At 54.9% G+C, this 12,789-nt stretch overlaps 1 protein-coding gene and 1 long non-coding RNA gene across 2 annotated transcripts; one reads left to right on the top strand and one right to left on the bottom strand.

Moving 5' to 3' along the window:
• The first annotated feature begins 364 nt into the window (after positions 1-364).
• Positions 365-2,412, top strand: LOC122896306. Its single transcript, XR_006382402.1, has 2 exons — positions 365-455; positions 872-2,412. It is a non-coding gene; the product is annotated as an uncharacterized LOC122896306 (long non-coding RNA).
• Positions 2,413-8,024: 5,612 nt separating this feature from the next.
• Positions 8,025-8,987, bottom strand: LOC122897509 (olfactory receptor 10V1-like). The gene has a single exon (XM_044235757.1). The coding sequence runs from the start codon at positions 8,985-8,987 to the stop codon at positions 8,025-8,027; it is 963 nt and encodes a 320-aa protein (XP_044091692.1).
• Between the last annotated feature and the right edge of the window lie 3,802 nt (positions 8,988-12,789).

Here is a 12,789-nt window from a genome sequence, read left to right as displayed (position 1 = left end):
CCACCCCCGACAGCCCGGGCTCCTTTTAGAGCTAACATAGCTAGGATGCTGCTGGATACCATGAACTCCTTTAGAATTGTCCCTTGTAGGATTGGCCATTTGGAGACAGGGACTGGCGGGCCACCTCTGTCTACCTGGCTGATGGGAAAGGTACAATGAGAAAGCTGGTGGAGAGTCAGTTAAGGCACCACCCAATACCAATCTTGTCTGTGCCTCGGCCTCCTTATCACTCCAAGGCCTGCTCCCCCTCTGACCACTCTCACCCCCCAAAGTCCCCCCCAGGTCTGCTCCCCTCCTTCCTGGTCCCTCAGACTATCTCTCCCCACCATCTTCCCTGGCCACCATTGGCCTCTTTGCTCCAGGACATGGGCTGGGGCTTCGCGCTCTCCTCCATGCTGTGTGTGCCCCTGCACCTCCTGGGCTGCCTCCTCAGAGCCAAGGGGACCATGGCTGAGGTCAGTCGCCCGTCCCGCCTCTCCTTGACTCCGCTCCCTGCCTCGCACCCGCTCAAGGCATTCCGTCCCTGTCCCAAGCGCCCGTTCTCCGCCCGCTAGGACGGACCGGCGCTGGGAGTCTGCGGGGCCAGCTCAGGGGAGGGGGGGTGGAGGAAGGAAGGCAGACCCTCTGGGGCCTGAGGGCCCTGTGGGGGGGAAGACGGGTCTGTCCCTTCACCTCACCCCTTTCCCTGGTACAGAGAGGGGGGTGTGTGGTCAGTACCCACGGGAGGAGGGCCCTTGGTCCCCTACCAGTGGCCGGTGGTGGGAAGTGGACAGAGGCCGAGGGCTAGCATGGGCACCTCCCCCACCCTCCCCTCCCCTCCCCTCCCGGGCCATCGCCCAGGGACTCAACAACGTGTCCCTCTCCCCTGCAGCGCTGGCAGCACCTGACGCAGCCTGTGTGGGGCCTCCACCACTTGGAGTATAGAGCTCAGGACTCGGATGTCAGGGGCCTGACCACCCTGACCCCAGTGTCCGAGAGCAGCAAGGTGGTGGTGGTGGAGAGCGTCATGTGACAGGCGCCCCGGCTCCCATCACCAGCTCACCCTCTTGTAGCCATAGCAGCCCCTGCTTTAGCCCCCCCACCCCTCCCGGGGGGGCTTGCCTTTCCCTGACACTTTTGGGGTCTGCCGGGGGGGGGGGGAGTGGGAGGAAGCACCACGAGTGCTAACTAAAATAACTTTTTCCATTTTTAATAAAATGCCAAAAATACCACAACCCACCAAAAATAGATGCCTCCCGACCCACCCCGCAACGGAGCTGGTACGCACGCTGCTTCCCAGGCCCTGCCCACCGCGCCCCCGCCCCATGCCCGCTGCAGCTGTGTCTACCCCCCCCCCCCGCCCGCCCCAGCACGCCTGCCCCTCCGGGCTCTGCCCGACGCTCCCTCGGGTGGCCCATCCACCCCAGAGGTGGCAGTGGCAGCTGGGGGACCAGGGCGGGAGAGCCAAGGCGGCTACTTCAGCTGGGCCCCACCCCTCTCCCCGTCCCTCTTCTAGAAGCTTAGAGAGCCAGCCAGCAACGGGACCGTCCGGTTCCTGCGCCAGTTGCCACCAATATCAGTTGTGTGAGCTTGTGTACGAATGCATGTGTGCGTGAGTATGTAGGGTGAACCTCGATCTCTTAGCCAAGGTCACTACCAGGTGTAAACTGTGCCTGTGGGCAAACGAGGCTTGTATTTTGCACATTTTATAAAAACTTGAGGAAAGAGATTCCTGCTTGTATATTTCTAAAGAGAAAACAGCCCGATGTCCCGACTCTCCCTGCCACTCCCGTCCCTCGGAGCACCCTCTTAGTCCTCTGCCCCAGCCAAGGAGTGTGAATTTATAAATCTAATTTTCATAGGCAAAAGCTTCAAGCTGTTGAGCGTGCGAGTCTGTCGTGTGGGTGTGCACGTGCAGTCCCAGGCCCCGGACCGGGGTGGACAGAGAGTGCAAGGCGGGGGGGCGGGGGGCCGTGCAGGAGCATCCCCCCACCCCCTCTGCCCGCAAGCCGGCAGGGTGAGGTGCGGCGTCGTGACCCCCGGGGGACCTGGGGCCCCTCCCTTGGGCGCTCAGGCTCGCCCACGCCCTGCCCACCCACCCCCCCCCCCCCGGCCCGGGCTAGGCACGACTGCAGGGATCTGAGGTGGGCACCAGCCCGGGAAGGCCTGCGCCCCGGCGCGGCTCCCACCTGCAAGCTTAAAGCGGATGCACCTCCCGCGTCTCAAGTCTTCCATTAGCAGCTTTAATTAACCCACGTGTGTGTCACGTCCGATCCCGAGACGGCCGAGCGGACCCTAGAAGGGCTTCCCCCATGCCGCCCCGACGTGGGTCGGAGAGGTGGGCCTGGGTGAGGGCGGGGGTCCAGCGGGGACATTCTTACTGTGCTAAAAAGCCACTGCAAACATAGCAATAAAAACATGTCATTTTCCAAAGCTGGCTCCCGAGCCACCTGTGCTTGTTGTGAGGAGTTGGGGGGGGGGGAGGCATGCCCACCTCGAGCTGCTTCCTCGGGCGTTTGTTCGGAGGATCCCTGCGCCCGGCGCTGTTCCAGGACCTGGGAGTGGAGCAGGTCCCGGAGCCCGCAGAGCCTCTTCCCCACGCACCCGGTACTCGGGGCGGCGGGGGGTGGGGGGCGAGACAGCAGGGCAGCTGGGTAAGGGATTGATGAGAACACACAGGGAAGAACTGTTTGCGGGTCAAAGTCATAGATTTCAGGCAGGATTGGAGGTGAGGATGAGGAGTGTTGTCCAAGTGTTAGGCCTGGCTCGTACTGACATAGGCCCATCAGAGAAGAAACAGAGTGGACAGAATGACAAACGAAAAGCTATTCCCGGTGCTTTCTGCGTACCTGTGGAATCTCTTTCTGGTCACTATCACATGCAGCCTGCTAATTCCTGTGCCTTTTATTTCCATAGACATTTTTTCACACCCTAGATTGTGCTGTGTCCTGGGGCCCCCATACCCCCTCATGGTCTCTGACTTTTTGGCCCCGCAGAAGACCCCTCTGCACATGGCTCCGGGGCTCCCTTCCAGCTCCCCGGATGGCTCAGTTTTTCTCCATCATTCAGCCAGAGTGCAAGGTGGGCTTAGAAGGGCGGGGTGTTTGCTCTCCTGGGCAGAGCTCCCTGTGGAGGCAGCCAAGAGTCACAGAATAAAAGTCTGCTTCTCTTCTTAGGCTTTGGAGGGATGCCTCGGAGGGTTGGGCACTGTTTGAATGACTGCCATGAACTGGGGTGCCAGTAAGCACTGACGTGTTCCACGGTTGCTCCCCATTTCAGGGAGGCATGGGAGGGAAGTATTTCTGCATTATACAGATCGTTCATAATGCGCAAGTATGTGTGGGCTTATATATACTCAATAAATCAACACGAAATACTGGAAGAAAATGTAGATGAGCTTTATTTGATTTTTGAATGGAAAAGTCTTTTCCAAGCCTACCAACAATGGAAAAATAATAACCAGTCACATTTATTGGGTGATTACATCTACGCACTCACTATGACTGAGCTCATGTCCCGAGACACCAGCATTTTACTGTGGTTGTCTTTAGTAAGTAAGATGACCGATCTTTGTTTTCTTTTCCGAACTGGCCCATATTTTCTTTATTTAAAATTTTTTATTATTTTAAAGATTTTATTTATTTGTCAGAAAGAGAGAGAGAGAGAGAGAGAGCGTGCACACGCAAGCCGGCAGAGGCGGAGAGAGAAGCAGGCTCCCTGAGCAAGGAACCCGATGCAGGGCTTGATCCCAGGACCCTGGGATCACGACCTGAGCCGAAGGCAGTGGCTCAACCGACTGAGCCACCCAGGTGTCCCTATTTTATTTATTTTTGACAGTGAGCCTCAACCACCTTTGTAATCAGAACACAAATTAAGAAAGTTATTCAGCAACTGTTGTTCAGAAAAACTTCTAATTAGTTCCCAAGGGAACTACTTTGCTGAAGTTTTAACAGTTTCGTTTAATTCATCCGAGGCCAATCTTTCCCTTGAAAGTGCTTCTAATTGGCCCCTTTTCTTGATACGGTTAGGAGGATTCTGATGAGGTCCCTGATGATGAGGTCCACCTTGGGGCCAGCGTGGCACAGCCTTGTCTGCCTTCAGATATTGAGCTGCTTCCAAAAAGCTTTTTCTGAATTGCACTCGTAATGTTCATCCTGGGAAGTTATTCCTCCAGAGGACAAAAGGTAGTTTGCTTCATCAGCATCTCATCAATGTTACATGAAGAAATCTTTTGCTTTTCTCCCCTTCCCAAGTACTCTGCACACGTGCACATATGTGTGTGAACACAGCAAACACAGGCAGCCAGACACTCAGGAGGGCTCAGCACCCCACGGCTCTCTTCTCTGTACTGCCCACGCCAGGCTGTGCAGCAGTCATGGCCTTTGAGTTTGTGAGGCACAGAAAACTTGCTTGGAATGTAGTAAATTTATCTATCTATCTATCTATCTATTTATGATTTTATTTACTTGACACGAAGAGAGAGAGAGAGAGAGAGAGAGCGCAGAAGCAGGGGGAGAGAGAGGCACAGACAGAAGCAGGCTTCCTGCTGAGCAGGGAGCCTGATGTGGGGCTCGATCCCAGGACCCTGGGATCATGACCTGAACCGAAGGCAGACACTCAACAGACTGAGGCTCCCAGGCGCCCCCATTTTTTTGTAGTAAATATGTTAGAAACACGTGAGGCCTGGTCTGTAATGACTATGGTTAAGAGGTGACAGGGCAGGGCATAAGGAAGGTGACAGTTAAATCACTGTGGATCTCTGCCAGTTGCTGGATATTCAACATTTTTCTTGAATTCCGGAGCTCTGAGTCAGTTAGCCACCCAAACCAGGACATCCTGTAGGCTCCCAGGAGCCAACCAGCCCCTACTGACCTCACTATACTTCGCCCACTCCCTAAATGCTTCCCTCTCCTAGTGCTGTCTTGATGACAGGTGTTTCCACAGCGGCTCATGTTCTGACGTCATCTCCCGTGCAGTGAATCCCCTCAGACGCGTCCCAGCCATCCTTCCTAGGCCACCCTAGGCCATGCTGGCATTTCCTCTCACCTTACAAATTCCTTGGCTCCTTCCCTCTGGGAACATGCCCCACCCCAAGACTGCTGAGGAGGGTAATGGGCTGTCATCATGTCATCTCTGACCATTCCCTGCCCCACACCCCTGCAGGCCCTGCGATCTCCAGAGCTCTCCCTCCTCCCCAGGGTGCTCTGTGCTGCCTGAAGTGGGGGAACTTCCTGTCCTTGCCCCTCCCCGTCCCAGGCCGGAAGTGCACATGCGCGTGGGTGTGTATCTATGTGTGCACGGGACCGCCTGGGTTAGTGCTGTCACTTCCTGCTCTCAGAGAGAGCAAGGCCACGGTAGATGCGAACCTGAGGCTGTGCTTGCCTTCAGTGAGAATTCGAGCAAGACAGTAATCAAAAAGGGGTCATGGACTGACTGCTCCTTGAGTTGGGCCTTAAAGGAAGAGTGGAGGTTAGAGCTATGGCACAGATGCCGCAGAACATTCTGAGCAAGCGGGTTACTTGGGCAAAGGGGCTCATAGGGATGCCTGGGGGGCTCAGTCGGTTGAGCGTCTGCCTTCAGCTCAGGTCCTGATCCCAGGACCCTGGGATCCAGCCCCGCATCAGGCTCCCTCCTCAGAGGGGAGCCTGCTTCTCTGTCTCCCTCTGCCCCTCCTCCTACTCCTTCTTTCTCTCTCTTTAAACAAAAAGGAGGCTCATCAGTACCTTTACCTCTTAAAACTCTTTATTATGGCAGTTATACGTGTACACACAGGAGAGCGAATAGGATTGGAAACCCCCACCCTCCCTTCACGCAGCTTCAGCACTTGTCAACATTTCACTGGCTTACTTTGAAAGCACTAAAGGATTTAGGGGAGAGAGCCGTGGGGTACGTCTCCGGAAGTGATAAAAGAAGAGGCACCTGGACAAGGTTGTCCAAGTGCAGGAGCGCCCACGCACCCTTTTATAAGGGCATCGCATGGTCCTGATGCACGGCAGGTGCCACCAGCAACAGTCTTGCTCCCTCTGTCCCTGGAGCTATACAGATTTGGTTGGGCCATGTGGTGGAGTGGAGGGACCCGGCCTGCCCCGGGCTGTGGCTAACCCCTGCGGCTACGCATTCAGCACTGTACGTGCCGGGTGCCAGGCGAGGGTCACTTTCTAGGCGTTGCACGTAGCTTTCAGCAGACCTTTGTTAGCTCTGGACCGTCACCACGAATTTCTTGGGCAGAGACTCTTCTCTATTGTCACCATATTCTCTCAGTGACTTGCAGTCACACTGACCAAAGAGCAGGGAGGGCCGGACCCTAGGAAGGTGACCCACATGGTTCCTTCCCCCCAAGATCTGCCGCTCCCATTGCGGGGTGCCCCGTCCGGTGGCTCGGAGGGCCTCTTTGTGGTGGAAAGTGAGGTCATTGCCTAGCACGATAAGCAAGACAGTAAGAGCCGGAGTGAGCAGGCAAGGTCGGAGACATGCACTTGGAGCCTAGGGCAATGTTGCTGACGGAACACGGAGTGTAGAGGGAGGCGCTCACGGTGTTGGTTTAGCTGTCCAGTGAAGGCTTGTCAAGGTCCTAGGCCCCTTCCTTCCTGACCTTTCTAACAGCATGTGGGTGTTCATAGGTATGGTGCTGGTTACTCCTTTCTGTGAATGAATAGTCTGTGACCATTGCATTAAAATAAGTTATCTTGGGACGCCTGGGTGGCTCAGTCGGTTAAGCGTCTGCCTTCGGCTCAGGTCATGATCCCAAGGTCCTGGGATCGAGGTCCACGTCTGGCTCCCTCAGCGGGGAGCCTGCTTCTCCCTCTGCTTGTGCTCTCAGTCTGACAAACAAATAAATAAAATCTTTAAAAAAATAAAATAAGTTATCTTGGTGTCTAACTGCCCCCTGCCCAGGCTAATTCGTGAGCTCCTTGAGGGCAGACACAACGTCTTACGGTTTTCCCCAGGTCCCATGTCCAGTGCTTGGTACACACAAGGTGCTCCTTAATTCATTCCCTCATTCACTCATTCAAGAGTTCTTCCTTCTAAGTGCTATGATGCAGGGGAACACGGGGACCCATGGCATTTATAATTTATCCCAGCCTTTGGGCTGGAAGTAGAGGCAGCAAACATTTTCTTAGGATCGTTACACCTGACCTGAGTCCCTGAATTGCAGAGGCCTCGGCTCAGCCGAACGGTGAAGGTTTTCATCCTGTCGGCACTTGGGGCTCTGAAGATCTTCCTGCATCAAAGCTCATGGGGATTCACAGTTCAATTACTTCTTACTGAACATCTATTATGTGCTAGGTTCTGGGAGGACAGAAATTCCTGATCGCTCTTGCCTTCAAGGAATCTCCACCTCTTCAGGCCTAGGTGACGAGTAAGCACACAGGGCCTCAGAGGAGGGGCGGCTCCCCAAGCCTGGTAGCTTGGATCAGAGGAGATGTGGTCCACTCGGGCCCTCAGGAACAGGGGGCGCTACAGGACGAGGAGGGGTCAGCTGGCCCAGAGGCCAGAAGTGGGGCAATTGGGAAATATCTTCTGGGGGGAGGGATATGGGAGGGGGATGGAGCAGGAGGCGTTGCTGATTCAGGAGGCATCGTTGGGTTGCAGGTGATCTCCAGGTTATTTTCTGATGATGTGGGATTCAGTCTCGCACTTGGCTCTGCCTTTGCACTTCGCCTGGTTTTGACTTAGGAACACCTTGTATTTCTGTTCCTGCTGGCTCTTTGGCCAAAGAAGTGGTCGCCTTACTGTCTTGTTTGGTCAGCCCATGACCTTCTTCCCATCAGGGTCCTTGTCTGGCGGCGCTCCAGATGGCAGATGTAACTGTCCATGAAGGGACAGTGAGACACCCACACACACTCGAGAACTGCCACATCTTGGGAGGCTGTTGGATTCGTTTTCTCTCTCTGACCACAGGAAAGGGAACTGGAAGGTCCCGGCACACAGGACCATGGAGTAGCCCTCAGAGGGGGGCGTGGAGCCACAGAATGTGCTGTGGGGTGGCCGGCCGGATTCACGTAAAGGGGCCAGGGTGGTTCTGGTGGACCCCGTCTTTCCCTTCACCTAGTGGCGGGTCTCTGCCTCATCTGGTTATAGCTATCGAGAAGTCTCCCAAGCGCGCCCTTGACTTCTTTGTTCCTCAGACTGTAGATCATAGGGTAGAGCATGGGGGTTACATTGGTGTAGATTAAGGACACAATTTTGTCCTGCTCCGGGGTGTAGCATGACTTCGGGCGAATGTAGATGAAAATGGCGCAGCCATAGTGCAGAACAGAGACCAGCAGGTGCCCAGCACAGGTGGAAAAGGCTTTGCTCCTTCCCTCGGCTGAGTGGATTCTGAGGATGGCGGCGATAATGAACGCATAGGACAACAGAATCAGCAGGAAGGGAACCAGCAGGATGAGCAAGCAGACGAGGAAGACGGCAATCTCGTTCGCTCTCGTGTCTGAGCAGGCCAGAAAGAGCACAGCAGGGATGTCACAGAAGAAATGATTGATCTCGTGGGACTGACAGAAGGGCAGGAGGAATATCAGTGTGGTGAGGATGAGGGAGAGCGCAAAGCCACTGATGCAGGCCAGAGTCAGCATCTGCAGACAGAGGGCCCTGGTGACGATGACCGCATAGCGCAGGGGGTTGCAGATGGCCACGAAGCGGTCGTAGGCCATCACGGCCAGGAGGAAGCACTCCGCCCCACCCAGGGCGATGAAGAGGTGCATTTGCAAGGCACAGCCCAGGAAGGGCATCCGCTGGCTCCTGGATAGGAAATTGGCCAGCATGTTGGGGACGATCACCAATATATAACAAATTTCAATGGTGGACAGATTGCGAAGGAAGAAGTACATGGGGGTCTGGAGGCAGGAGTCGATGAGGGTGATGAGAACGATGGTTGTATGTCCTGCCAGGGTGACAAGATGCATGGCTAGAAAGAGTCCAAAGAAGAAGATTTGCAACCCGGCCAGGTCCCCGAAGCCCAGGATAATAAACTCAGAGTTTAAGGTGTCGTTTTTTGGCAACAGGCCCATCCTACATTCTCCTCCGCAGAACTCCTAGGCTGGAAAAGGCAGTTTTCCAGCAATTCTCCAAGTCGCGGAAGACCCGAGGGCCCTTGTCTTCATTCTATTACCTTTTCGAATTCTGCCCTCTCGTCACTGAGAATGAACTGTTCATGGTGAGGCCACTTTATGCCACCTGTGGAGTTGTTACAAAAAGTGCAGTGGGGGTGAGTAAAGTCTATACATGGAGTTGCCTTCACATTTCGGGGGCCCCCGGAGAGGGAGGCATAGAACCTGCAGCAGCTGCTGCCTCTCCTGTTCTGGGGGTCCTCAGTGCCGGAAGGCCCCCAGTGTCACGTCACCTCCTTCTGGATACGTATCCCGGTCCCTGGACTGACCTAGTCCTTCCCTGCTGAGGTTCCCACAGCACTCTGGGCTTCCCCAACCACATTATTTACCATGGACTCCTGTGATTTTTTTAAAAAAAAATTTATTTGTCTGTGTAACCCAGTAGCCTGTGAGTTCCATGATAGCGAGAATGACGTCTTATGTCACTTACTCTCACATACTGGGATTATCAATGACTTGAATAAACACCTGTTGCACGTTTCTCCATCCTCTACAGTTAGCACTGGGGACGCGCCTAACATAGGCTGGAACGAGCGGTTGCACGAGGGACTGAGGCGGCTGAAGTCGCGCTCGGGCAGGGAGGGTGCTGGGTGAGGGGAGCAAGGGGTGAAGCGCGAGCCAGGTCCCAAGGAGTGAGCAAAGACTTGGACTTGGAAGGGTGTGGGACAATGGCTTTGCCTGGTCTGTGTCCGGATTCTAGAGCTGTAACAGAGCTGAACTCAACACGAATTAAGGGTCCCTTGGAGGGGGTTGTCCCCTAAGGGATAGAGTTTGCTGAGGTACACACCATTTCTACTGGGGCCACTGAGACTCAAAGTGGGTTCGGTGAAAGCGGAAAACCCATTCTTTTTTTTTTTTTTTTTTAAGACTGATTGATTTATTTGCTTTAGCTAGAGGGAGAGTATGATTGGGGGGAGGGGCAGAGGGAGAGGGAGAGAGAGACTCTCAAGCAGACTCCCTGATGAGCCCAGAGCCCAACACGGGGCTTGATCCCGAGACCCCGAGATCATGACCTGAGCTGGAATCAAGAGTCGGATGCTTAACTGCCGAGCCACCCCGGTGCCCCAGAAAACCCATTCTGATGACGGTTTGGCTTGGCCTAGACTGTCGTGATTTCAGTTTTCCAATCACTTGCGTGTCACACTCTTATTTTGGTATTTATTAACCTAATTGGTACTTGGATTCTTAGAGCTGGATGGGTCCCTAGAGGGCAGCTTGCCCACGCCTTACTTTGGAGCACACGGTCCTGAGGCCTTTCAGCTGAGCCGTGCCCTGCTCCCACCCTGGCCATCAGCCCCGACTAGCAGCCCCAGGAAGGCCCCGACTGCGGTCCCTGTCCTGGCGGAGCAGCCGGCGCAGCGGGCGTCCACTCCCGGCGCCCCCGGGGCCCGCCTGTCCCTGGATAACGGCCTCTGGCCGGGAGCGTGTCCTCCAGAGCCGCAGGCGTTTTCCCCGGGCTCGGACCCTCGGCTTGAGCTCGGCCGCGCCAAACCACGTCTCCTCCTTTCCCTCGTGGCAGCGCTGTGCAAACCTGGGGATGCGTTTGTTGGGGCCTTAACCCTCGATAAGACTGAGAACGCACAAATGAAAGCAAAAGTCACACATGGTGCTAAGAATTCAGTGGCAAGAACTGAAAGTTAACGTCAAGGTTTCTGTTCCTTTGGTCCTACTCCCGCTTTCCCCGCGAGGCTCAGTCCCTTCCCTGCTCTGTCCTGTGTGACTAAGCACACATCTGTCCCACACACTCACGCGCAGCTGTGTACGCACACATGTAGAACAAACGTCGCCACACACGGACACACTCACCGGCACACACACACACCCCTCACACACAGGCACACAGCCGTTAACACGCACTCACACACACTCACACACACCGGTACGTGAACCTCTGCCACACGCACACATTGAAGGGCTCTGGCGCGGTGTCAGCGAAGGGCCGCCGAGTTCTCCCCGAACGCTCCGTCCGCGAGAAGCTTGTGGCCGTGCCTGCTGGCTTCCCGCCTTCTTTTTAACCGCCGCTTGACAGACACTGTAATTAATTGTATTTGAATAATAAGAACACACAATAACAAATACAATCTACAAACAAATTAAGTAAGACAGAAAATAAATGATAATTCAATGAGTCTTTTATTACTTCCACGTTCAAGTGCTTTCTAGCCTTCTGATCACCTCCGGGGTACAGAGCAGCTCCCCACACCGAGCCCCGTGCGGCTGCCCGTGCTCCAGCTGCTCTGGCCTCCCCACTCTCTCCCCGAGCCCCCCTGAGCGCCCCGCTGTTACCTGGGGGGCGGACCGGCATGGGGAATGGAAATCCCGGAGAAGCCCTGTCTGACGCTCTTCTGTTATCACCCGCTGTCAGGGAGGAAACTTGAGGAGGAGGGACAGCCTTTCTTCGGGGGAGCAAGGGCAGGGACAGGTGGCCTGGATCCGGCAGCACAGCTCCCGGGGGCCCGGGATGGGACTTTCCTGTGTGTCTGGACCACAGGGAGCAAGGCCTGGGAAGTACGGCCTGATGGTTGTTAGAAGGCACTGTCTTCAGAGGAGCTGGAATGTTCCGTCCCTTGAGTTAAATAGTTGTGACGGCAGGACTCTGCAAGTCCTAGAGGACAGGTCAGGAAGGAGGCTGTCCCTGTGGTCCCCCACCAAGGGACATGCCTTCCCCAGGTCATAGAGTTGAACCTAAACCCAAACTCCAGCCCAGTGACTTCTGTTTTCTTGGCAAAAAAAAAAAAAAAAATGCAGTGTAGGTCTTGACAAGGTTATTTAACTCTGATCTGCTGAAAGTGCACCCAACAGACTGAGTGGGCCTCGGGCTGCTTTGAGAGGTTTGCTGGATTGGAATCTGGTTAGCAAGCCTTGCTAGGGAGGAACACAGAGTGGGCAACAGAACACAGGACGGGCGGCTTTCGAAGCCCCCAATGCACAACACCGGGAATCTGTGATTCTTTACAATAACTACAGAGGGGAGTGGTCTGGCTTGTCCTGTGTTGTCAGCCTCGCTTACCTGAACGAGCTACAAGTGTGAGCTCTTGGGAACACTACTACTCTGCTGACTTGACCTTCTGTCTGATACCTCTGTCTCCCCATTCCCAGGCTGCAGATCGCTCGCCCAACGTCCAACCTGCGTCTCGGTCTGCATCTTAGCAAAGCTGGACCCAGTTGCCCTCTGGGGTTGCGCGAAATCTTCAGCTGCATTCACCCAGCCGTCTACGTGCTGCGGTTGCTCTGGGCGGCTGCCCACAGCTCTGCCTTCCGTTCGCTTCCATTGGCTACAGAATTACTCTGAAAAGTCTCCTTATCATCACTGCTCCTTTTAGGAATACCAGGACCCGGGCCAAAGCCATTGCCATGTCTCAGAATCTTTTATTCCTTAGAGAGCCAGCACGGTGCTGGGTTCTGGGCTGCAGCAAGGAGGAGGCCCTCTCTCTAGCATTTTGAGACATGGAAGATTCTGAGACATGGCACACCTAGAGAGAGGAAACAGGACCCCCATGAAGCCTTGTTTATGCTTTAAATTGACCTTCCCCGATCATCCCGGTGGTTTCTGTCCATGATCCTGCCCCCTCCGCCCTCCTCTTCCTCCTCTCTGTCTCTTCACTCCTCTTGGCCACAGTTTCTTTTCTTTTTTTTTTTAAGATTTTATTTATTTATTTGATGGACAGAGATCACAAGTAGGCAGAGAAGCAGGCAGAGAGAG

This window comes from Neovison vison, chromosome X (assembly GCF_020171115.1).
Source record: "Neovison vison isolate M4711 chromosome X, ASM_NN_V1, whole genome shotgun sequence".
Taxonomy (NCBI): Eukaryota; Metazoa; Chordata; class Mammalia; order Carnivora; family Mustelidae; genus Neogale; species Neogale vison.
This window is presented reverse-complemented; position numbering and strand designations above follow the sequence as displayed.